The sequence below is a fragment of the Monodelphis domestica genome, chromosome 1 (assembly GCF_027887165.1).
Source record: "Monodelphis domestica isolate mMonDom1 chromosome 1, mMonDom1.pri, whole genome shotgun sequence".
Taxonomy (NCBI): domain Eukaryota; kingdom Metazoa; phylum Chordata; class Mammalia; order Didelphimorphia; family Didelphidae; genus Monodelphis; species Monodelphis domestica.
In genome coordinates, this window is record NC_077227.1 from 208578557 (window position 1) to 208604089 (window position 25533).

The 25533-nt window shown below is 40.6% G+C and overlaps 1 protein-coding gene across 3 annotated transcripts in view; it reads left to right on the forward strand.

Annotated features, from left to right (window-relative positions):
* Positions 1–25533, forward strand: part of SORD (sorbitol dehydrogenase) — a 69434-nt gene that overhangs the window by 32441 nt on the left and 11460 nt on the right. For 2 of the 3 annotated variants that reach the window (XM_056810383.1, XM_007472473.2), the window contains 5 exons: positions 10719–10820; positions 11241–11400; positions 20341–20459; positions 21955–22020; positions 22942–23117. In XM_056810383.1, coding sequence (XP_056666361.1) covers positions 10719–10820; positions 11241–11400; positions 20341–20459; positions 21955–22020; positions 22942–23117 — 623 coding nt within the window. The remainder of the gene's footprint in view (positions 1–10718; positions 10821–11240; positions 11401–20340; positions 20460–21954; positions 22021–22941; positions 23118–25533) is intronic. The other variant, XM_007472472.3, reaches the window with a different exon arrangement.

Genomic DNA, 25533 nt, shown 5'->3' on the forward strand with positions numbered 1-25533 from the left:
ACACACAAGTTTTCCTAAGTTGTATTATTGAATTCAAATTTCCCTCCCTCCTCTCCCTTCCCCATCCCGGTGCTGGCAGGCAATTTGATCTCACTTATTCATGTATTATCATGTAAAACATATTTGGATTAGGTGACAAAATTGAACCCTAAAGTTTTTTCTAAATCACACGGATAATAAGTAGGAGAACTGGTATTCAAACCCAGGTCCTGTGACTGGCTTCTCCAGCATTCCTTCTGTTACACTAGGATTATGGAGGGATAGCAGTAATAATGATAATAATGGATGTAGTGCTCGAAAGTTTACAGCTCTTGCATACCATTACTTTTAGAAAAAAGCCTCTTGGCAACCTTGGAACCAATTTCCCAGCACATAGCAGATTTTTCTCTCAATCCAGATTCCCAGCCTCCTTGAAGTCTTTCCATGGAGCCCGTTAGGGGTTCTAGGTTAAGAATCCCTGGTCTCTTTCTAGGCTATGTAGTGAATGCTTGTAATCCCAACTACAAGGAAGATTGATTGATAGATCTCTTGAGTTTACGAGTTCTGAGCTGCAGTGGGTTATGCCAATTGTGTGTCCCCACTATGTTTGGTATCAAAATGCTGGGAGTGGGGGACCACTGGAGTATCTGAGGAGAGGGGGTGAACTGGAGGCCAACATTAGAAATGGAGCAGGTAAAAGCTTCCATACAGATCAGTGATGGGCTCTGACCAATGAATCAATTGGCCAATGAACCAATCCCTATACTTTTTTTAAAACCCTTACCTTCTGTCTTAGAATCAATAATGTATATTGGTTTTAGGGCAGAAGAGTAAGGTAAGGGTTAGACAATAGGGGTTAAGTGAGTTGCCCAGGGTCACGCATGTAGGAAGTGTCTGAGGTCAGATTTGAACCCAGGACCTCCCATCTCTAGGTCTGACTCTTAATCCACTGAGCCACCCAGCTGCCCCTATCCTTATACTTCTAGTCTGGGTGAGAGAGGGAGACTTAGCCTTTGGAAAAAACAAAACAAAACACTCTGATCTCATATACACACATGTATATGATTATATAGATTATATATATATATATATATGTATATATATATATAAACGCATGTCATATACTAGAGTGTTTTGTGTATCTACACACAAACACATATACATGTATGTATGTATGTATGTATATCTAGTATATATATATAGTCATTTACATGTTATCTCCCAATTAGAAGTGAACCCCTTGAGGACAGGAACTATTTCTGCCTTTTCTTTGGCTCCCCAGAGTTTAGCACAATAATAACAGGCACTTTTACAAATAAAAATAAATAGAAATATAATTTATACAAATAAATGAATAAATATCAAAAAGTTAATAAAATAAATTTAAACTTAATAAGCTTTCCTATGTTAAATAATACACCCCTGAACTCTTTGGCAATCAGCAACTCTGAACCTTAATGCTGAGACCTGGGGCCTTCAGTAAGGTGAATGAATTAAGCTATTAGGAATGGAATTCAGTCACCTTGCCTGGATAATCTGCCCCCCTTTTCCTGCTGAGGGCCGCTTTTATCAGGCCATTCTTGAACAGTGCATCGTTGATTGCTGTCTGTCTAGCCTAGGCTCATGGGTCTTTTCTTAGGGTTACATCATGTGGCTTCGTGCGCCTTCTGTGATCAGATTTCTGTGTTGGCCGTTGTATTGGTGCTGTGTTGGTTCTGGGCAACCAAGAAGGGAGGTTTCCCATCTGAACTATGCAGTCTGGAGATCTGGCAGGCCACCTCCTCCCTCTCCTTCCCCCCCCCCCCCAAGATCTTTCTGGGCCATAATATGATTGGCTGCTCTTGAGTCACACCCTGAGTTCAGTTGGGGTTTAAGTCTAGTCGGATTTGTGTGTACCTTTGGTTTAGTGGACAACAATACCTCTCACAACCCCCACTCCCAAATCTCTGATTTCTGCAGATGGATGATTATTTATTTGGCAGATTTATATATAACTTGGAGCCCTTTCCCATCTTTCTGTTCTGACCTGCTCAGCCCAGCTCTGGCCACCAGTGGTTATACTGGGTCAGGAAGGGAGTTAGGGTTGGGCACTAGGGTGAGTGTATGTTGTGTTTTTTATCTACTCTAAAGCCAAATACAAATGGTACCTGGATTAACTTTTCCTTTAAATCATCCCCACCTCATTCTTGCCCTTCACTAACATAGATAGGAGATTTTTTTCTCCAATTAAGAAATGCCCTTCTATTCAGCAAGGACATTTAGACTCATGGGATTTCAGAGATCTAGAGTTGGAAAGACCTTCATCTGGCCCAATCCCTTCACTTTATAGATGGAGAAACTGAGGCTTGGAGAGCAGATGGTTTAAGCAAGCAGTCTCTTAGTAACTTGTCCAAAGTCACACAGGTAGACCTCCAGGTAAACATGGAGGAGGTCTAGATGCAAGATTCTTCCTCTCCTCACCACCCACCGATACAGACTCCCTCAAAAAGCCAAAAAAACCCCCAAATTCTTATGAATAAAGGGACTCTACAGTAGGGCACAGCATTGAAGCTACATGGGATTTGGGTATTTCCACGCCATAAGGAGGTGAAAAAGCTTCCACCAAAACGCGAGCTGATTCACCCTTCCCCACCCCACCTTCGGAATCAGAGACAGAGCCAATGTGCGCTAGAATCAGTGAGTGAGTGAGGGGCACCTCTGGGTCCCTGGCAGCTGACTGAGACCTCCAAGAACCTACCCCTGAGAGTAGCTAGACCTGAGGCCCCAGTAGGCTGAGGAGCACAGACCATGGGCGCCAGCAGGGAGATAGCACAGAGAGGGGGCAGCAAACAGTGGAAGCTACAGAGACTTGAGAGCCAGCCTCAGCCAAAATCCTTGTTCCTTAGCTCCATACACAGAGGGCCTGCCCATCTCACTCAGATTTCTAACTGGAATGGGAAGGAAAAAACACCACAGTAATGACAACAATTTCCCAAAACCAAGAAAAACAAGAAGAAGGGGTTACCCTGGATAATTTTTACAGAGGAAAAACCTAGGCTACAGAGGAAATAGAAGAGGAAATACAAATAAATGCACCAGAACCCTCCCAAAAAAATGGAAATTGTCCACAAACTCTTGAAGAATTTAAATTGGAGCTTATAAAAAAGATGGCAGCTTTCTGGCAAGAAAAGTGGGAAATAGTTAAAAAAGAAAATAACAATTTAAAGGACAGGAACTCCCAATTGAAGAAACAGCTGGAAGCCACGAAAAGCAGGATAGAACAAACCAAAAAGGAAAACCAGTCCTTAAAGACCAGAATTAGGCAATTGGAAGACAATGATCTTGCAAAACAGCAAGAATTAATAAAGCAAAGTCAAAAGACTGACAAAATAGAAGAAAATATAAAATATCTCACTGACAAGATGATGGATCAGGAAAACAGAATACAAAGAGATAATTTGGGAATTATTGGTCTACCTGAAAATCCAGAAATAAACAGAAATCTTGACATCATACTACAAGAAATTATCCAAGAAAACTGCCCTGATGTTCTTGAACAAGGGGGGAAATAGACATTGAAAGAGTTCATAGAACACCCTCTATGCTAAATCCTCAAAAGAAAACTCCCAGGAATGTAATTGTCAAATTCAAGAGCTTCCAAGCTAAGGAGAAAATTTTACAAGAAGACAAGAAAGAGACAATTCAGATATCAAGGAACACCAATCAGGATTACACAAGATCTGGCAGCTTCCACACTAAAGGACTGCAAGGCTTGGAATATGATATTCAGAAAGGCAAGAGAATTGGGTCTTCAACCAAGGATCACCTATCCCTCAAAACTGACTATATACTTCCAGGGGAAAGTATGGGCATTCAACAAAATAGAAGATTTCCAAGTATTTGTAAAGAAAAGACCAGAATATAAGTGGAAAGTTTGATATCCAAACACAAAGATCAAGAGAAACATGAAAAGGTAAATAAGAAAGAGTGGGAAAAGGGGAAAAAAGTTTTTTTATTCAAACTTTCTTCTTTAAGGGCTTCAATAAGATCAAATTATTTATATTTGCATATGGGGAAAATGTTATTTGTAACTCTCAAAAATGATATTCAATGTAAAAAATAGACTCGAATACAGGACTACAATCCCCACGAGCCTTTGCTCCACTTCCCCAGAATGCCTTGTAATCTCACCTGGGCCGAGATCGAGAAGGTATTTAAGCTGATTCAAAGGCTTTTGAGGGGCTCTCTCTCTCTTGGCTCTTTTTGGACTTCCGTTTTGGAGCAGGCGGTCTCTTGCGTGATGTGAGGTTATTTTGTCTAGGCCTCTGGCCTAGGCACATGTTTCTTACCTGTATATTCTTTAATCTTTAACCTTTAATAAACCTCTAAAAAATATAATACTCCTTGCAGAGAGAAACTAATTTCTACCTGCCTCAATCTCCCCAGTCTCCCCTAAATTTTAATCTTTACAGTTTGGTGACCTAATGGGAAAAAAAAAAAAACTCAGTCTTCTGAATTCTTTTCTGATCTTTAGTTCAACTTTTAATATCTAGTACCTAGAAAAAAAATTTTTTTGAGCCATATCTCTCTGGCCAAGGTTTTCTACCCTCGCAAAGCTGCTACAGGCTATGGACCTGCTGCCCACCCCACCTGGCTCGGCCCGCCACTTCCTGCCTGCAGCTGCAGCCTGCAGCCCTGATTGTCCTCACCTGGTACCTGGTCCCAGCCTTGCCCACCCCCGCAGCCTCTCCTGCTCCTGGCCTCTCACCGGCCTGCTGCCTGCCTCTTTCTGTGCCCCAGACCCTCGAGCAAAACCCCAGTTGGCTCATCACCCAGATCCTTGGAGCAGATTCACTCATCCCTCAGGACTCATTTGACCAGCTGGTAACAGTATTGGCCATGTGGGCGGAGGGGAGAGAGGAGAGGGAAAGGAGACCAGGTAATTTTCCCTTAGGCTAAGCCTCCACGTGGATGGGGGTGTTGGCCACAGGGGTATCAGAGAGGGGAAAGAGAGAAAAGACTAGAGAGAAGAAACAGATCTTTTCAAACAGAAACCTAAAAAGCAATGGGTTTAAAAGGATTTTTGACTCTTCTGGCAATTTCATTGATTTTACCTGCCTGTCAGGGAGCAGACTCAGCCCAAAGATTCAACTTTAACTTTGGGGAGGAAAATGGGTGGCCCAGCGAACTGGAAGCCAGGCCCAGAGACGGGAGGTCTCTAGTTAAAATCTGGCCTCTGATGCTTCCCAGCTATGGGGCCCTGGACAGGTCCCTTGAACCCCATAGCCTAGCCTTTACTACTCTACCTTAGGACAATAGACATTTAAATGGATAATTAAAAACAAACAAACAAACAAAAAAACCCAAGGAACTTTGAAGAGACTGAAGGCTATATTCTAAGGCATTTCAGACTCCAATGGTTTATAAAAAAATCTCTGTATTCTATTGCATTGTTTTGTTTAAGATATAACTTTGTGATTTTAAGTTCACATATTACCGGATTCAATATTATTCTGTGAACTGAAGGTTGATTGAATTTATTTTGAATGTACTGAGTTTTAAAATTCGGTTGTTTTCCCCCTATAACTGTGTTGAACAAATATTATTGTGAATAAGCCCATATATGAAAAAACAGCTTTTTTCTATTTTGCTGAGGATAGATGGACTTCAGAACTGGTTATAATTGTATTAACAACCTTTGGAATTTTAATGTGCTAAATACCTCAAATGATTTGATTTTAAGGGTTTTTTAAATATGATTTTTGGAATTTTTTTTAACAATCTGGTTATTTTTGCCTGCCTCTACCATGAGGTAAGTCCCATTAGCTGAAGTGAAATACATTTTATGAACCCCCAACCTTCCCACATGTGAATGGAAGTTGGGTAGTTAATCTCAGGGCATTTGTATCCCTATAAGCCTCCAAGAAAAAGGAGCATCCCTTTATTTATGCTCTTCAGCTCACTATTTTACTTCTACCAGAATGATATATAGATTTCTTGATTATGTTCTAAACCCAAGATGAGTTTTACTTTGTTTTAAAAAATATGTTTAAATACCAAGGTTGAAGGATTGCTGTGTTTGTAAAAATTGTGACAAATGTCCATCAATTCATAGGTTTTAAAAATGTCATAGAGCAACTTATGTGAAATATGAAAGTGTGTTTGCTATTATAATTAATTGGGCTATTGAGAATTTTGGGGATTTTGATATCTACATATTTGTACTACTGTATTTTTAAAGATGAAAAATTGTTAACCATGTTCAATTCATTTGCCTTCTACTCACAGTGATCATGGCCAGATACAAAGAGGAAATGGATCTCATTTTTTGGTGAGAAAGCCTTGTATTTTATATTTTCTTAACTGACACAGAGTGTCAATGATTATAAGCTATATTTTTGAATTTTTTAAAGCTCTTTTATTATTATATTTTTCTTGCATGTGCAATATACTTTTTCAGTTTTTTTTATTATTTTTTCTCACCTTTTTATATTTGAAGCACATGTCACCAGTATTAAGATTTTCTTTAACCTTTTGATTTTTAAGTTTAAGATACATTTGCTAATACATGCCCTAAAAGGCTTGTGACTATAAAAATGATGCCACTAATTATTTAAAAGTTATGGGACTTTGCTTAATGATTCTGTCTGATTCCAGGACAAGAGATACACACAAGAGCCATTTCATAGGGCCAAAGAAAGGCCAATCTAGGATGGATTGATGCACTTCTTGGCCAATACAAAGGTCTTGAACCTAGTGTGAAGACTCGAGGTTACTATGTTTAACATGTGTTAAGACATAGGCTTTCCTTGTATCCACACTCACCCTGAAGATACTCACAGACGAGTATCCCTGAAACCTTGGCTCCTATAATCTGGTCCCCTTTTCTGCCTCTCATAGTGTGGTACCTTTCTGTAGTCCTGGCACTGACTGGGTAAATGCATCATTACTTAGATCATTTTGATTGGGCCCTGATTGAAGGACCTGTTATAGATTTATTTTTCTTCTACTTGGAATTTTTACACATAAGACTTTGATAGTCTATATTTTCATCCAGAAATTTTTCTTTTCTTTTGGATTTTCTGATGTCTTTTTAATATCTCTTGCCAATTGATTCATATACCTCATACCTCAGCCATGCATCCGTAACTGATTCTGAATCTTTCAATCACCCACAACACGGGGGAATGTAAAAAAATATCATTATTTAAATTGCAAAGTTTAAATTCCTTTTGAGAAGAATTTTAGGTAAAGAAGATGCTACCTCTCTAAATCCAGAACTGAACTGTTGGAGAAGCCACCATGAAGAAGCCTCCAGACCACAAGTTGCACAAAATTGAACTTTGGGTGTGGTTGATTGAACATTTATTTGTATGTATACTTTTATGCCAAAGGGGACTGCCCCCTAATGGCTTTTTGTCAATGTGTTCAGCAATTATTGGTTTTATTCTTTTTTCTCTTATCCTCACACTATTGTAATCTTTTAAGTTTATTATGTTTTTATGATCCTTTTGGGGAAAAATTAATTTTTCCAAAAATGATCATGCGAGGGAATGTAAAAAATAGACTCGAATACAGGACTACAATCCCCACGAGCCTTTGCTCCACTTCCCCAGAATGCCTTGTAATCTCACCTGGGCCGAGATCGAGAAGGTATTTAAGCTGATTCAAAGGCTTTTGAGGGGCTCTCTCTCTCTTGGCTCTTTTTGGACTTCCGTTTTGGAGCAGGCGGTCTCTTGCGTGATGTGAGGTTATTTTGTCTAGGCCTCTGGCCTAGGCACATGTTTCTTACTTGTATATTCTTTAATCTTTAACCTTTAATAAACCTCTAAAAAATATAATACTCCTTGCAGAGAGAAACTTAATTTCTACCTGCCTCAGTCTCCCCAGTCTCCCCTAAATTTTAATCTTTACATCACTATTATAGTAATTAGAAGAATCATTTACAGGAAGAGATTGGGGTAATAAGTGGTATAAGATGATATGCAAAAAAAAAGAAAAAGGGAGGGGGGAATCAAAGATGGCACCAAGAGATTCTTGAAGAAACAAAGTCACACAGGTAATAATCAGGAATCAGCAAACATACACTAAGCTCTTACTATGAGCTAGGCCCTGTGGTAAGTAAGCATTAGGAAATGACTGCATTGAGTTTTGAATTCAGGTCCTGAAACTCCAAAGGGTTCAACAGTTAGGTGACATGGAGCATTGCACCTAGAGTCACAAAGACTTGAGTTCAAATCTAGCCTCTGACACTTACTAGCTGTATGACTGAGTATATCTGGGTAAATCACTTAACCTATGTTTGCCTCCACTGTACAATGGAGATAAGAGGCCACATGACACAATGGATAGAGTGCTAGGTATGGACTCAGGAACTCATCTTTCTGTGTTTCTCTGGACAAATCACTTACCCCTGTTTGCTTCAGTTTTGTCATCTGTAAAATGAGCCGGAGGAGGAAATGACAAACCAGTCTCTTTGTCAAGAAAACTCCAAATGGGATCACAAAGAATTGGAAAAAACTACAAAACAACTCAGCAACAACAAAATAGGGATAATAATAATGCCTGCCTTCCAGGGTTATTGTGATGATCAAATGAGATAACATTTGTAAATAACTAAGCACATTGTGTGGCACATGGTGGTGGTTGTCCTTCATTCTCAAAGAGAGGACCAAAATGGCATCACTCTCACAGGGTCAGTGTAAAGTGTGACTTAGTATGGCAGATCAGACTGGTATGAGCTTGGAAGGTTCTACCATAGGTCAGGCACAAATAGACTATATGAACATTTGGGATGGAGATGTCTCCAAATCTGTGCACCTCATTTTTCTTTTGAGCTACTACAATTCTGCATTGCTCATAAAACACAGTGCCTTCTTTGATATGGGCACCCCATGTGGGGTAGTCCTGTGCCAGTGCCTCCCATATCTCATAATTGATACCAGAGTTCTTCGGAAAGACCTTGAGAGTGTCCTTGTATGGCTTCTTCTGACCTCTGCATGAGCACTTGCCTTGTGGGAGTTCTCCATATCTGTCTTTTAGACAAATGTGCAACATTCAGACATGGTCAGCTCGTGGGACTTGAACTCTCTGCAGTAGTTTGAATGGCAGTTCAGCTTAAGAAGAGACCTCAGTGACTGCTACCTTTTCTTTCCAGGTGATCTTAAGGATGTTCCCAAGACAATTCAAATGAAAATAATTCAATTTCCTGGCTTGGCATTGGTATACTACCAGGTTCACAAGCATACAATGATGAGGTCAACACAAATGGCTCTGTAAGACCTTCAGTTTGGTAGGCAACCTGATACCATACTTTCCTTCAGAGCCATCCAGACACTGAGTTACAGTGCCTGTCTCAACCTCATCATCTATGTGTATATCCCTGGAAGGTATACTGCCAAGGTATAAGTGAATTTATCCACAGCATTAAAATTTCTTTATTTCCTGTAACTGATGGTTCCATATCCAAATGGTGTAATGCTGATTGGTGGAGAACCTTGGTTTTCTTGGTGTTGATTGTCAGGCCAAAATGAGCATACAAGAGCAGAAAATCGATCCATGCTCTGTTGCATCTCACTCTCAGAGGCTTCATTGAGTGCACAGTCATCTGTGAACAGAAAGTTGTGTGCCAGCTGTTGCTCTACTTTAGTCTTAGCTTGTAGGCTTTTCAAGTTAAATAATTTACCGTCGGTGTAGTAGCTGACCTTAATGCCATTTTTGTCCTCATAGAAGGCTTTCAGAAACATTACTGAAAACATCATGCTAAAAAGCATTGGAGCAAGCACACAGCCTTGCTGCATTCCACTTACTGAAAAGCTATTAGAGCATCATCCATTATCCAGAACCTGTACAAGCATGCCATCATGAAACTGGTGTACAATACTGATGAATTTCTCCAGGCAACCAAATTTTGTCATGATCTTCCACAAGTCCTCACAACTGACAATATCAAAGGCCTTGGTCAGATCAATGCATGTTGTGTGCAGATCTTTTCTATTACTGGTATTTCTTTTGGAGTTGTTGGACAGCAAGCACCATATCAACCATTCCCCTGCCTTTTCTGAGGCCATATTTACTCTTGGGTAAATGACCGCCTTCCAAATGAAGGATCAGCCAGTTAAGGAGGATTCTGGCAAGAATCTTGCCAGCGGTAACTAAGAGAGAGGCCCCCCCACCCCCCACACCTTTAGTGATTGTCATAGGACAACCTATTTCCTTTCCCTTTATAGAGAAGCATCCTGGGGTATAACTTTTTATTGCCATACAACTCTGTAATATTTCAGTCAGCTTTTATATGAGCAGTTGGCCACAGTGCCTGTTATATAATTAGGTGCTTAATAAGTTATTCCTCCCTCCCTCTTACTCTTTCTCTTCCTTCCACTCCTTCCCTTCCTCCCTCTCTCTCAGTACTATGGTTCCTTCCAAGCAGTCCTGGAAATACATGTAATAATATAATGTAATGTGCTCTCCCCCTTTGTTTTATAGATGAAGAAACTGAGACCCACAGAGGTGATTTGCTTAGACAAGTCACATAACCTCTTTGGGCCTCAGTTTCTCCATGTGTAAAACAAGGGGGGAGGGGTAGTGGTACAGTAGATGTCACTGGAGATCCCTATGATGCCAGTGTTACATAAGTAGTGATTTGGAAAGCCGATTTGCAGAACCATAATCACAGGTTCTCTTATGACCAGACTAGGGGTCTTTTCATTGTTCCCCAATTTTCATGACTTGTATATCTTAAATTTATCTCTTGTTTTCAGGACAGGTAGAACATAACTCTCGGCCTCTGATATTTCTATCATTTCGCGGAGAGAGGGTCACCCTATTTTTGAATAGGACAGAACATTGGATCTGCCTTGATGGTGTGTCAGCTTACTGTTTCCCCCAAGTCTTGATCAATTTGGTTCCACTTTGTGAGTTGTCAAAAGGCATACTGACTGATCTTTATAGAAATCAACCAAAGGGCTCCTTTTCCTATAGAAGGTGGACAGTCCCAAATTCACCAAGAGAGCATGAATCTGTGGCAGGATTTCTTTGGATTCTGGGGTGAGGTGGGGTTGGTGGGGTGGGTAAGGGAGTCTAGGTTTTCTCATTGTGGTACTTACTGATGAATATTCAGCACTATACAACATCTGTGCCTACTACTTAGCCAGGGTAACAGACTGTCTCCTTTTGATGGCAGAGAACAAGGAATCAAGAACAAGGCCCCAGGGCCCACATTTCATCAGGAGCTGCCACTCACTGCCCTAGTGTATTTAAGGCTGCTTGTTTTCTTCTTCCAGGTGACAGGGTTGCCATTGAGCCTGGTGTTCCCCGATGTACCGATGAATATTTTAAGATCGGCAGATACAATCTCTCCCCCACCATCTTTTTCTGTGCTACGCCCCCAGACGATGGGAACCTCTGCAGGTTTTACAAGCACAACGCGGATTTCTGCTACAAGTTAGTACTTCATGCATCTTAATGATTCACTATTCTTCCACTTAGCAGAAATCTTATGGCTTGCTCTTGGGTTTTTTTGGTGGGGAGGAATAGGAAAGAATGAGAGAAGATCATCTTTTAGCATCTGCTTGAGGATTCTTTTAAGATCTCCTATGTTGTCCCTCTTCCCCTCATATTTCCCAACGCATTTCCTAGCATGCTTTTGACATTCTAGTAGGACTTCTTCACTGCTAGCAACAAGGCCGACCTGGTCCCTCCTCCCCACACTGAACCTCATCAGGGGAAGGTCCCCCTGACTTAATCACTTTGTTCATTGACTAGTCTTATACCTTTATCTGACTTTCCATAGCACTCTTGCTTTCAAGTAGAATATGGCAGCAGAAATCACTCACCCTCTTCTTGGAGGAATTTGATCACAGAGTGCTTTTAGTGAGAATTTGGTCAGAGTTTATGTTTCATAAACAAGGCAAGTTCCAGTGAAACTACTTGAAAAAAAATTCTCATTCAAAACTTGTATTCCCTGGAGTATGAGGAGTAAGCCTTAAAGCATGATTTGTATTTTAATGGAATGAGGGCATCCATAGGGAAGATGATAAAGCAGAGTGATTGTGTTTAGGTCATTGATTGAAAAGCTGTGTATGGGGAACTTGAAGAGTAGGAAAGTTTTTTTTTTTTAATTTACCACTACTATACCCACTATTATAAGAAATGTGTTATTTTAAAAATTAAAAAAGAAGTTTGCTCTCCTCTTCTTATAATAGACTTTTGTAGAACCAGAAGAAATCTTAGATCTTACTCCAATCCCCTCATTTTTTAGCTGAAGAAACTGAGGCCTAGTAAGATCAAGTGATTTACCTGGGGTCATGGAATTAACTTAGGGGACTTGCATATGGGTCTCTGAATTGCTAGAACAGTAATCATATATTTTGTTTAGACTCCTACCTTCTGTCTTAGAATTAATACTAAGTTTTGGTCTCAAGGCAGAAGAGAAGTAAGGACTTGCCCAAGGTCACACAATTAGGAAGTATCTGAGGACCTCCCATCTCTAAGCCTGGCTCTCAATCCAATAGCCATATTTAGTGCCAGCTCTGGTTCTTTGCTAAGCTTTCCACCTTTCTAAGGCTCTAGCCTCATTTGGATGAGGCTTGTGTGTGGAATTCATTCCCAGACAAGAGTAACTTGCTGCTGGCCCTTTGGAGGCCACTTGTTCCAGGTCTGAAACTCCCCAGTTCTTTGATTCCAGTGCTAACCACATGTGCTGCAGTCTTTTGACCACCTGAATTTGAGTGCCCTGTAGGGTAGCCTCTAAAGCCGCAAATCTCTTTACATGCTTAAATTAACAACTTAACCTTATCTAGAAGAAACTTAAGTTATGTGTGCAGAGACCATGGAATGTAAGTGGAATGTCTGCCTGTGACAAGAGACCCCTAAATAAGTATGGGCTGCTTCCTACAAGAGCCATTTTTTTTCTGGACATTGTTCAAATCTCAAAAGAGAGAATATTATTTATAGCAATGAATAGTTACTGATATGGATGGCTGAGACATTGGTGTTAGAACCAGAGAAGACAGAATAGCAAGGCAACACAATGGATAGAGAGCCAGGACTAGAGTCAGGAGGACCTGGGTTCAAATCAAACACTTCCTAGCTGTGTGACTCTGGGAAAGTCACTTAACCCCCATTGCCTAGTCCTTGTTTTAAGAGTTGTTAGTAGGACAGAAAGTAAGGATTTTTTTTTTTAAAGAGAGAGAAAACTAGAGAAAACTCTTTCCTTGGTATTCCTACTCTAGAGATGCAGTATGGACAAATAGAACGATCAGTAGAGCAAGAATTGGGAGCATTTGACAAATGAATGAATGTTTCTGAACCTCAGCTCTCTCTATTATAAAATGGAAACTTTTAGACCTGCACAGCCTACTTGGAATCATAGATTCATAAGATGCTGCATTGTACAGCAGTGGCAGTGCTGGTCTTGGAGTTAGGAGAGACCTTTTTGTTTTCAATGAGAATATGTTTGCAGTAGAAGGAGATGGATTTGAGAGATGTTGTTCAGACTCAGTGATTAGATATAGGCTCCAAAGGGGAGAGAAGGGACAAGGATGAATGTGAGACTATGTATTTGGCAGAAAGAATTAGCTCTAGAGCTATGAGGAACTTTAGAGTTCATGTAGTCCAACTCTCTCATTTTACAGATAAGGAGGGAAGCTGAGAAAAATGTGACAGAGTCAACCAGAGATGAATAAAAAGGTTGCCATGTAGCAGTGAGCATCCAGTAGGCACAACTGTGTGACTTTCTCCTCTGGGGTTTATCACCAGGACAAGAAAAGGCAGATGGCGGAGGTTGTTCAGGACTGAGGACTAGTAGGGAGTAAATGGACAGGTAGGTGGTCCAGTGGATAGAATGCCAGGTCTGGAGTTGGAAAGACATCTCCATGAACTCCATGAGTTCAGATCTGGCCTCAGCCACTTATTAGCTGAATGATCCTGGGCAAGTCACTTAACCCAGCCAGCCTTAGTTTCTTCATCTGTACAATGAACTGGAGAAGAAAATGACAAATCACTCTAGTATTTTTGCCAAGAAAACTCCAGATGGGTCCCAAAGACTTGGATATGACTGAATAATAGCACCAACAAAAGGGAGGGAATAGCAGCAAGCCAAAGAGGTAGGGGAGTCCAGAGTGGAGGACAGTGCAACATTGGATTCAGAAGACCTGGGTTCAGGTTCCAGTCTTGCTAGCTCTGTGACCTCAAGCAACTCACAAAGTCTTTGTGCCTCTGGTTCTTCAACTATGAAATAGGGAAGATACAAAGCTAGAATTAGCTCATCTAGTCAGAGCCCTGCATAAGTTTAATAACATGACTATGAAAGTTTGAAGGAGTCTAGCAACCTTTAATTGCCTATTGTCTACTGGTTTCAATGAACCTATGTCAAGGGACAGTCAAGTGGTTCAGTGGATAGAGACTCCTGCTAGGCCTAGTGGATAGAGACTCCTGCTAGGCCTGGAGCTGGAAGGTCCTGGGTTCAAATCTGACATCAGACACTTCCCAGCTGTGTGACCCTGGATAAGTCATTTAATCCCATTTGCCTAGCCCTTACCACTTTTATTTCTTGGAATCAGTTACTAAGGTAGAAGGCAAGGGTTTAAAGGGGGGTGGGGTGGGAAGAGCATTTTAGCCATTTGTGATAAGGGCACTGGGATGGGATGGAGGAGATGCAAAGCAGCTCTACTTCCCCTGCCAAATCCATTCTTTGTTCTCAAGGAGCTCATAGTCTAATGGGGGGAAGAGCAATGTGCCAGCAGTTATTTACATCTAGCTATGTGACCCTTGGCAGGTCACTTAACCCTTTCCCCCTATTTGCCTAGTTCTTGTCTTTCTAGTTTTTACTAGGACGGAAAGTAAGGATTTTTTTAAAACCCAGCTATTTACAAACAGGAGAGATATAGGACAAATTGAACTCTCCACGGGAAGACACTGAGATGAAAGGAGTGGAAAACAAAGGCATCTTGCAGAAGGGTGGCCTGTAGCTGACACTGAAGAAAGCCAAGGAAACCAAAGGAAGCAGAGATGAAGAGGGAGTGAGTTCCAGGCAAGGTGGGCAGCCAGTAAAAACGCACTGAGTTGGAAGATGATGGATTATCCTGTGTGAAGAGCAGCAATGAGACTGGCGTCACTGATCACAGGATAGGTGAACACAATTAAGGAATAAGAAGACTAGAAAGCTAGTAAGGGGCGCCGTTAAAAAGGGCTTTGAATGTTAAACACAGAATTTTATATTTAATTATGGAGGTGACAGGGAACAACCAGAGTTTCTTGAGCGTGTGTTTGTGTGGCTGTCATAGAAGATCAGTTTGACAGCTAGGTGGAAAATGGACTAGAGTGGGAAGAGACTCGAGGCCAGGAGACCAATGAACAAGCTACTTCAATATACTTCAATAGTCCAGGAGTGAAGTGATGAGCAGGCAAGGCTCCTCCTCTTGTGAAACTTAGACCATAATGCAGGATGTTGCTTCCTTCTCAGCAGAATGTTGACAGCAGAGGACCTTAGAGGTCAAATAGTGCAACCCTCTCATTTTTCAGATGAGGTGTCTGAGTCTCAGAAACATCTAGTGATTTGCCCAGTGTCACCCAGGTAGTAAATGGCAGAATCAGGATTCAAACTCAGGCTCGGTGCTCAAATTTGGTGCTCTTTTCTGCTGTGCCTGTTTAGCTTTGTTATTGTTGTTGTTTTAACTTTGGCTTCCTAGTTCTGTGCCTTGAACCTGTTATGAATAGAAATTAATCTAGGAGACTTTGTATATTAATCATAAGTATTTATTTGTAGAGAGAAAGAAATAGAGAAAGAAGAAAATTTTACCAGCTTAACTCAAAAGCCTACAGTCACGTACTTCATTAGATCTTGGATTCCCCATGGGCCCAGCTACCCACGTAGCCAGGTCAAACAAATTAAGGCCAGTCAAGGAGAGGGCTTGAGTTCAGGAAAAAACTAGGGTCCAAGAGACCAAATTCCTGGATTCCTAGCACAGTGTGGTCCCTTTACCAGAGATGGCTTCCATTGATGAATGCCTGGATGGCTGCAAGAGAACTCCTTTCATCAGCCCCCAAAATGGCACAAGGAGTGAACCTGCTTCACATGCTGGCTTTTTAAGCTCAATCTAAATCCTGCCCTAAGATTTTTTTAAGTGGCCCGGGTTTCACTTCAGTCCCTACACACATCATATCCCTGGACTTCCTCCTGCCGCGCTGACAAATTAAAGACACCAGAGTCTATGACTCCTATTATGTAAGACTTCTAGTATTTTATGGTCTCCTAGATATTTACTTCACACAGACTTAATAGGTATTTCTTGTTGTTAAGTCATTTTTCAGTCGCCTGTGACTCTCCATACTTCATTCATTCATGGGTGTCCCAGCTAGGAAGTCTCTGAGGCCAGATTTGAACTCATGAATTTGAGTCTTCCTGACTCTAGGCCCAGCACTCTATTCATGGTGCCACCAGGATATTTATTGAATTGAATGAAACCAACTAATAATAAAGAGAAAATATTGCAAAATGAAGGTAAAAAGAGGAGGGCAAAAGATAGTTGAACTAGTCACAAGCCCCAAGTAGGAGTAGAATAGGGATGATGAACTGGGAGAACAGAGAGATGGTGAGTTTGCAGGCATCAGAGAAGAGGAAGAAAGGCTTAGGAGAGATGGAAGGGAGACAGGGAAGAATGGGAGGTTAGGGTTGGAAAGAAGAATTTCAGCTTCAGGTCATAGATATAGCATAGAGCAATCTCTTAAAGAATAAAAAAGGGTGTGGGAGGAAGAGGGGATTAAAGTCAGTAAAACTAAGCAACCTCTGGAAAAAAAGGTCAATGTATGCAATGTTCTACAGTCATAGATGCCTGCCTCTGTAAAGAAGCTGAGGGAAGACATAAAGCATTGTTTTTTATTTTTATTTTTTATGAAGATTTTTTTTTACCAATTACATGTAATAAGTTTTCTGAAGTCAAACGATCCAAATTGTCTCCTTCGCTTCCTTCCCCCTTCCCAGAGCTGGCAGGCAATTTGATCTGGGGTATATATGTGTTATCAAGCATTATTATTTTTTAGAAAATAGTTCCATGACCTTTCCTCTCTCCCTTTCTTTTCTTAGGAGGGAGTCTTTCTAATTCCCCTTTGCTAATGCAGAAAGAGCAGTGATCTGGAAATTTCAGAGGTGTCTATGAGAGTAATCTGATTAAAGCCCAGGTCTAGCCCAGTAAGCATGAGGGACCTGTTCCACAGGGAGGTGCTTGGGTCGTGACAGTGATGTTTCTTGGAATGCTTCCATCCTCTCAGGAGGCTACCTGGCTTCTCTTGTGTACTATTAACCCAGACACAGTCTTATTAGTGCTACCCACTTTTGAGTTTTTGCTTCCTTCTTTCCCCTTCCTGCTGCTTTCTTAATCATTTTGATCTCTTTTGGCCCTGTTTCCTGAGCCCTCTTGAGGACACCATCAGGTTGCTTCATTTGCATGGCTTGGTGGCACTCTGTTTCTAGACTCATAGAATATTAGAAATGGAAAGGAAATTAGAACACAGAACGCTAGAATGTAGAATGTTAAAGCAGGAAAGGACCTTAGATTACAGAATGTAAAAATGGAGAACATATGCTCCAGCTTTAGAAAGCACCTTGGGGCATAGAATGCTGGAAAAACACAAAATAACAACAATAACAATGCTATCCCACATTTCTAGAAGGATTTGCAACTTACAATGCCATGTCCTTAATACCATCACTGTAAGGTAGATACTGTTGTCTTGGGGCAGCTAGGTAGCACAGTGGATAGAGCACCAGTCCTGGAATCTGGATCCAGATTTGGCCTCAGACACTTCCTAGCTGTGTGACCCTGAGCAAGTCACTTAACCCTCACTGCCTAGCCCTTACTGCTCTTCTGCCTCAAACAAATACTTAACATCATTTCTAAGACAGATGGTAAGAGTTTTCTTTTTTAAATACATTTTTTAAAAAATTTTAAAAGAAGGGAAAAAGATAAATGAATAAAAAAGAGGGGAGGGGAGAGAACAACAGCAACAAATGGTGATTTATAATAATAGCCCAAATTTAGATAGCAATTGGCAGTTTACAGAGTGCTTACCATATGTTCCCTTGCTTGATCATCGCAATAATACTGTGGGATAGGGAGTACAAATATGATTATTGCCCATTTACAGATGAGAAAAGAGAAGCTCAAGTATTTGGAACAAGCTCATTTGGTTGGTTGGTGAGAGAGCTGAAAACAGAGCCTTAGCCCTCTGCCTCTAGATTTAGACCTCTCCTCTCTCCCTAGCCCAGCAAGTGGTAGGCAGCCATCTTCCGTGTGATGCTTTCTTTGTCTGCTCTGACTAGGCTAGGCTGTAGTACATACATACATACATACATACAAAGCTACCCTTTTCTATCTCCAGCTTGGAAAGTGATTGTTCCTGACAGCCATGGTTGTCTCTTTCAAAATTAAAAAAAAAGAAAAAGAAAAAATGGTACGATTTGATGACTATATGGCCAAATCACTGCATTTGATTTTTCTTCTCAAATTCAAATGAGATCATTTGAATCATTTAGCATAGTGCCTGGCACATAGTAGGTGCTTAATAAATGTTTGTCAATTTTTTTCTGGCCTATACATGTATTATCATGCAAAACACACTTCCACATGTAAGGGTGGATATTAAACTTTATCCAAAATCCCTTACTATGTTGTTGTTGATAAAAGCAATCTGACTGAGTTTAAGTTGAAGTAAGATATGGAGTAGTTAAACTCCGGCAAATGACAAAAACTCCTTGGAGGCAGGTTACAAAAACACAAACTTTATTTAATATATTAAGGTTTAAAGAAGGAAAGGTAGTAAATGAGTTTGAGGTAGAGGGTTCCCTAAAATCTATTTGGGGTACTAAGCTTTTTCCCCACTCCCTTCTGAGCCGCAAAAGCTCTTCTTTGTGTCTCGAGTACTCTCAAAACCTTCCTATTTCTCCCTATACTATCTTAAATCCCAATATCTATCTTATCTAAACCTATGTCCAAAATCCTTATTGATCAAAATATATACTGCCTCCAAGGTTAGGCCAGGTAGGCCAAGAATGGCTCTTGACCAGCTTGGGCCAACAGTCTGTCTTCCCTCTGCCAGACTCAGAGACAAAAGCAATCTTGTTTCTTCTCAGTAATAGCTCTCCGTCCACAGCCAAACAGTCACCTCTGATCCTGATATTCCCAAATGACACAGGGAACACCAAGGAGCTCAAGGGGTTAGCAACCTCTCCGACCAAGCTCCAGAGAGACAGCCCACAGGAGGAGCAGTTGGTTCAAAACAAAACAAAACAAAACCCACTTCAACCTTTTGCACTGCTCTCCAGGTTCCAAGCCAAGCCCGAGGCAGCTTTTCAGAATTTTCTCATGTTCTCACTTATAAACTTTGCTTAACTTACTGAACAAAACCCAAAATCTATTCTTATCCTAATACACATTGGTCATTGTTGTGAGAGCACACTCGTACAAAACCAAAACCCCCAAATAAAACCATAAACACATTGATATGAATTGGAGGTAGATCACATTCTTTGTCATGAGCCCTTCAGAACTGTCCCGGATCATTGTATTGTTGAGAGAGGCCAAGTTTCGCAGTTGATCATCATACCATATTGCTATTACTGTGTACAATGTCCTCCCGGTTTTGTCGATTAATTTTTTGATCGGTGCCAATGTGGTAAGAAACTGACTGAAACTTTTATTTTTTAAACCCTTACTTTCTGTAGTAGTAACAACTCTTAAGACAGTAAGGCAAGGGCTAGGCAAATGGGATTAAGTGACTTGCCCAGAGTCACACAGCTAGAAAGTGTCTGAAGCCAGATTTGAATCCATATCCTCCTGACTCTAGGCTGGCTTTCTATCCACTGAGCCATCTAGCTGCCCCCGGAAACTGTCTGAAAATTAAAAGGAAAAGAAAGCCTAACTATAAAGACTTGAACCCAAAATGATTGACTACTTTCTTCTAGGAATTTATAGTCTAAGGGAAAGATAGTTTACACGTGGAGAGAGGCATCTTACCCACATGCAAGAATTGGATTGGCAGCAGAGCTTAGGTGCTTATTATGCTAGTCAGTTTTTTACTCCAAAGGAAATTGTATAATGGACTTGGGATGGGAAAGGACACCATCTTTTCACCTCTCTTATGGCTGAGGTATTTCACGTGATCAAATCCAGAGTAATCATACCCTTGTGAATGTTATGTATGGGGTTGAACTGCCAGAAAATGGCTAGCTTCCTGCTTTTGATTTATCTCGTTTACTTTTATCTGTGCTTTCAACAAAAGACAAATAAAATATGCCATTCCCAGGGTGATTGCAGCTGGTTTTTATCTGTGGAAAAGGAGATGCTGTTCTTGAGCTCTAAGCATTTGTGTCTTGTGATCCCACAGACTCCCTCAAAATGTCACATTTGAGGAAGGAGCCCTTATCGAGCCACTCTCTGTGGGGATCCATGCCTGTCGGAGAGGGGGAGTCACTCTGGGAAGCAAGGTCCTTGTGTGCGGAGCTGGTATGTAATAGACTTAGTCCCAATTCCTATTATATACTACCTTCACCCCCAGCTTAAAGTATGGACACTCTTCCCGCCCAGCTTTGGAGCTGTGACTGGTTCTGGTTTGGTTCTTGGTAGAACCAATCATAACTTGAGCATTGGGAGGTGGAGATGGGGAGAGGGCACATTGAGAAGGAAGAATGGAATCTTTCTAAAGAGATGGGGCAAGTAGGTGGCTCAATGGATAGAGAATCAGGCCTGGACTGGAGATGAGAGGTCCTGGGTCAGATGCTTCCTGGATGTATGTCCCTGGGCAAGTCACTTGATCCCCATTCTCTAGCCCTTATTGCTCTTCTGCCTTGGAACCAATACTTAGTATTGATTCTAAGGTGGAAGTTAAGGGTTTTAAAAAGAGACAAAGAGATAGACAGATAGGCACCTGGTCCTAGGCAAAATTGCAATTAAGTAAATGTAATCTGTCTCTGATGTTCTTCTCCCTGACCTTTCCTAAACCCTTCATCTCCTTTCAGAAGCTCTTTCTACATTCCTGGTGCTTCCATATTGCCTCTGGCTTCCCAGAGACCTCCTTTGTAGTGTCCTGTTGGCTCTGAAGTGAGTCCCACTTGACTCCTCTCCATCAAAACTTAACAGTCCTATGGGCCATTCTTTTAGGACTTTGCTCTCTGCTAGGTACAAGTGGGTGGTAATAAGTCAACATAATAATCTGACAAACTAATTCCTGATAAGGTGTTAACTACCTCATATGTTACCAGTTTACTCAGTTATAAGATACATTTTAAAAATCCCATAGGAGAGATGCCATGCTGAGAATTTTAAGCACTTGGTAGGATGGTTGGAGAAATATTTTTGAATGCTAGGTAACTAACTAAGGGTGTGATTCTCAGACGTAGCAAACCCAGGAAACTCAGATGACCAGGCTAAATAATGATGATGTTAATGGCAATGATAATCATTTAAAACTTGATTGATTTGGTCCTCAAAGGCCCATTAGTTTATGAATCTTCTACTTGGGGAGATTTGATTGGTTCTAGAGTAGGTCCTTGAGGGTTGGTATTGGGGAGTAAGGGAACATATTCTGAATGTTCTAAGATCTCTCTAGAAACTGTTAGAAAACTTAAGGGAGGTCCTGATCTAACCTGATCCACTTTTGAAACCTCTTTGATCTTTGGAAATGTCTTAAGACAACTCCATCAAGTGGTTAAAAATGTTGTATGCCTTGGAACAAGGGGCCTTGGAGAGGACCTTGATTGAATCCTGCTTCTGTCTGTATGACCTTAGGTAAGTCATTTAATCTCTGGGCCTGTTTTCTTATCTTTAACATGAGAGGATTGGAATAAATGGCCTCAGGACCTCATTTTTGACTCTAAATCCATGATCCTATGATTCCTCTGAGAGATGGAAGCATGGAAAATAGCCACCTGCCCATACCAGGTGAATATTTCATACACATTCAACACTCCATTCATATCAAACTCTTTTCTATTTTGTTTAGGACCAATTGGAATGGTCACTTTGTTGGTGGCTAAAGCAATGGGCTCAGCTGAAGTGGTAATGATTGGTGAGACCTCTTTTTCTCTGCCTCTCTTTCCTTAAAACACATTTGATGGGAAGAAAGCTGTTGCCTTTGTGGGCAGTGATTATGATAGTAGAAGAGTGCATGGATTAGGATGTATACTTTGGTTTTCCCCCTGTACTGTGATTTCTGAGAAGGACCAGATGATAGCCAGACAAGAAAGACTCAGGGTCAAACCTTTCCATTTCACTGCCATTAAAGAGAGGAGTTTTGTCAAAGGCGGGAATTCTTCCTTCTGTAGGAATCCAGGCAGGCTATGTTACTACCTTTGCATTAAGAAGTCCAAAGCTGGATATGACCAAGCTCTGTTTAAAGTAATGTTAGAGCTACCCTATTAGAATATTGGCTCTATGTGGAGAAGTACTATTTTGATTCTCCTTTGTTTCCCTCAGTGCCTGGCACATAACAAACCCTTAACATTTGAAAGACCAGGTATGCCGATTGGCACACAAATTAAAAAAAAAATTTCCAACTATGCAAATGAATCCTAAATACAGGTAATTACTAACAAATGATAATTTTACTTAGAAATAAAAATTTTCATCTTACTCTATATCTTGGCCTTATGCATAAAATAAAAAAGTTTTGCATCAATTGATAGAGTTTGATCCTTTGAGGTATTCTTATATTCTGGTCCTTCTATTAAGAAATGGTTGAAATTGATTGATAGAGGTTTTCTGTGTGTGTGTGTGTGTGAGAGAGAGAGAGAGAGAGGGAGGGAGGGAGGGAAGGAGGGAGGAGAGAAGGAGGGAAGGAGAGAGCATTATTAAGGATTTTAGAATACATTCACCAAAGCTGCTCAGATTCTGAGAGGGAAGAGTTTGGTTGTTCCTCTTGCCCTTTATCTCTCTTTATCCATTTTTGGGGTTTCATTGCTTGATTGGGCCACCTTTTTTTTAACCTCAGATGTAAACTCTACTCGACTAGAAAAAGCCAAAGAATGTGGGGCCAATTACATCTACCAGGTCAAGGAGGAGAGCCCTCGGGAAGTTGCTAGTAAGGTAGAAGATCTCCTTGGACAAAAACCAGATGTCACCATTGAGTGTTCTGGAGTGGAGTCTTCTATCCAGACGAGCATCTATGTGAGTTTTCTCTTTAGTAAATCATAGTTGATCTTATTTCAGCAGAAAATAAATATTAATGATTTAATTGCTCCATGAAGCTAACTAGATACTGTGTATAGCTGATTTGGAGGTAGTGTGGCATAGTAGAAAATTTGTTAACAAGTATGAACCTTCTTTCTGGCTCCATTTTCATCACTGGCCTGTTGTGTGGCTATGGATTAACCTATTGGTTGACCCAAAAGGCCATTAGGTACCCCCTTTTTTTTTTTAACCCTTACCTTCTGTCTTAGAATCAATACTATGTATTGGTTCTAAGGCAGAAGAGTGGTAAGGGCTAGGCAATGGGGGTTAAGTGACTTGCCCAGGGTCACATAACTATTCATTAGTTACCTTCTCTGGATTTTAGTTTCTTTACCTACAATCACGATAATTGCATCTATCTTGCCTAAGTCACAGGGTTATTAGGAAGAGTAAATGAGATGGAATTATTTTGTTTTCTCTTTTTTACATCGTAAAAAGATGTTGTTTTTTTTAATACTAGCTATACAAAGAGCCATCCCATATAACAGAATTTTTTGAAGAAAAAAAGACCAATACAACTGATTGATATATTGAAAAAAATCCAAAAATATGTGAAATTTATAGCACCTGTGGACCTATCACCTTCACAAAGTAGTGGTATGGGAGGTGTTTACTTATATCTCTTCATTTGAATCCTGCTCTATCTTTATGATTTTATTATTTGCTTTTGATATTTTGGTTGTGCTTGTTCTTTCTATTTGCTTCAATTGTGGTTATTGTTCAAGTATTGGCTTTCCTTACTTTACTCTGTATTATTCATGTAGATCTTTGTTTTTCTGGATTCCTCACAATCATCTTTTCCTATATTTCTTTACATTCATTTATCATACTTTGCTTAGTCATTCCCTAGTGGGTGGGCATCTGCTTTGTTTTCAGTTCTTTGATGTCATAGAAAATGCTGCTTTCTGTGGGCATATATGGGGAATTTCTTCTTCTCAAGGACTTCCTTGAGGCATAAGTCCAGTAATGGAATCTTTGGTTTGAAGGGCTTGGACATTTTAGTCACATTATTGGCATAATTCCAAATTGCTTATCATTTCACAGCTCTACCAACAATATATTCGTATGGCTACTTTTCCACAAACCCTCCAATATTGACTGTTGTCATTTTGGGTCATTTTTGTCGATTTGCGAGATGTGAAGTAAAACCTCAGGATTCTTTTGATGGGCATTTCTCTTATTATTAGTGATTTAGAACATTTCCTCTTGTGGTTGTGAATTTAAAATACTTTTTCTAACACATATTAGCTATTTGACCTGTTCCAAGTCACTTAACCTTTCAATGACATCAACTACTCATTAAGACAGCAAATTATTGCTCATCTGCAACAATGGGGAGGGTATTTCCACACTGGAAGCTCCCATCTCCATTGAAAACAGAGGTCTGGACCAATGAACTATTGTGATAATGCTCCAGAATGTCTAAAGTGTTATCAAAACATAGGATATTGTCACTCAACAGAACCAAGCCTTTTTTTGAAGATTGAAGTCATAGGAGAGGGGCCAAGGAAATCATGACTTGACTCACAAGAGATGGGCAGCACCTTCCATTCCTCACTAGCTCACTTTATTCAGGGAAATTGCTCCTTATGATGGTTCAGTGTAAGATCACACCCATCCGGTCTTTGGGAATCATAACTATCAAACTTCTCCCTCTAAAACATCATAGTTTACAAATAAACAAAAACAAAACAAACACCAAAAAAAAACAAAAATCCAACCTTCTTCCTAGACTTGGACTAGATGAGAACCCAAAGATTTCTTTATCTTGAAGGCCACTAGTGGCTCTGGGAAACCCATGGCCACACAACGAAGTAATAGTTGGGGAAAGAGAGAAGGAAGGAGGAAAAAACACTTAAAAATGAAAAAGTAGGAAAGCATCTGGGGCTGAAGGAGGGAAACATGGAAAGAGGAAGGAGAAGGAAAGGCGTGCAGTGAAGAGGTCAATGGTAGGTGATGGCTCTGCTTGCCTCAGGCATCACCAAGGAGCCCTGGACTCTGGACTTCCTTCTTCCCGCTCTGAGTCACAAAGCTGTTTTGGGGAAACCTACCATCCCCAGGAAGAAACTGCTGTCTACGTGATCTGGGCAATGAGGGCAAGTGAGGGCAGCTACCTTTTCTAGCAGAGCAGGGGTTTAAGCTTGCACTAGTAATAAATTTTACCTAGAATAGATAGGGCTGGCCCTTCTCTCTGTCGGTTTGTCAGATGTGGTGTTAGCTTGGAATGACCTATCACAACATCATTGTCCCTAACATTTCTATAACATTTACTATGTGCCAGACACTGTGTTGACAGAGATTTTCATTGCTTTTCAATGATTATCTCATCTTATTCTTGCCGACAGCCCCGGCA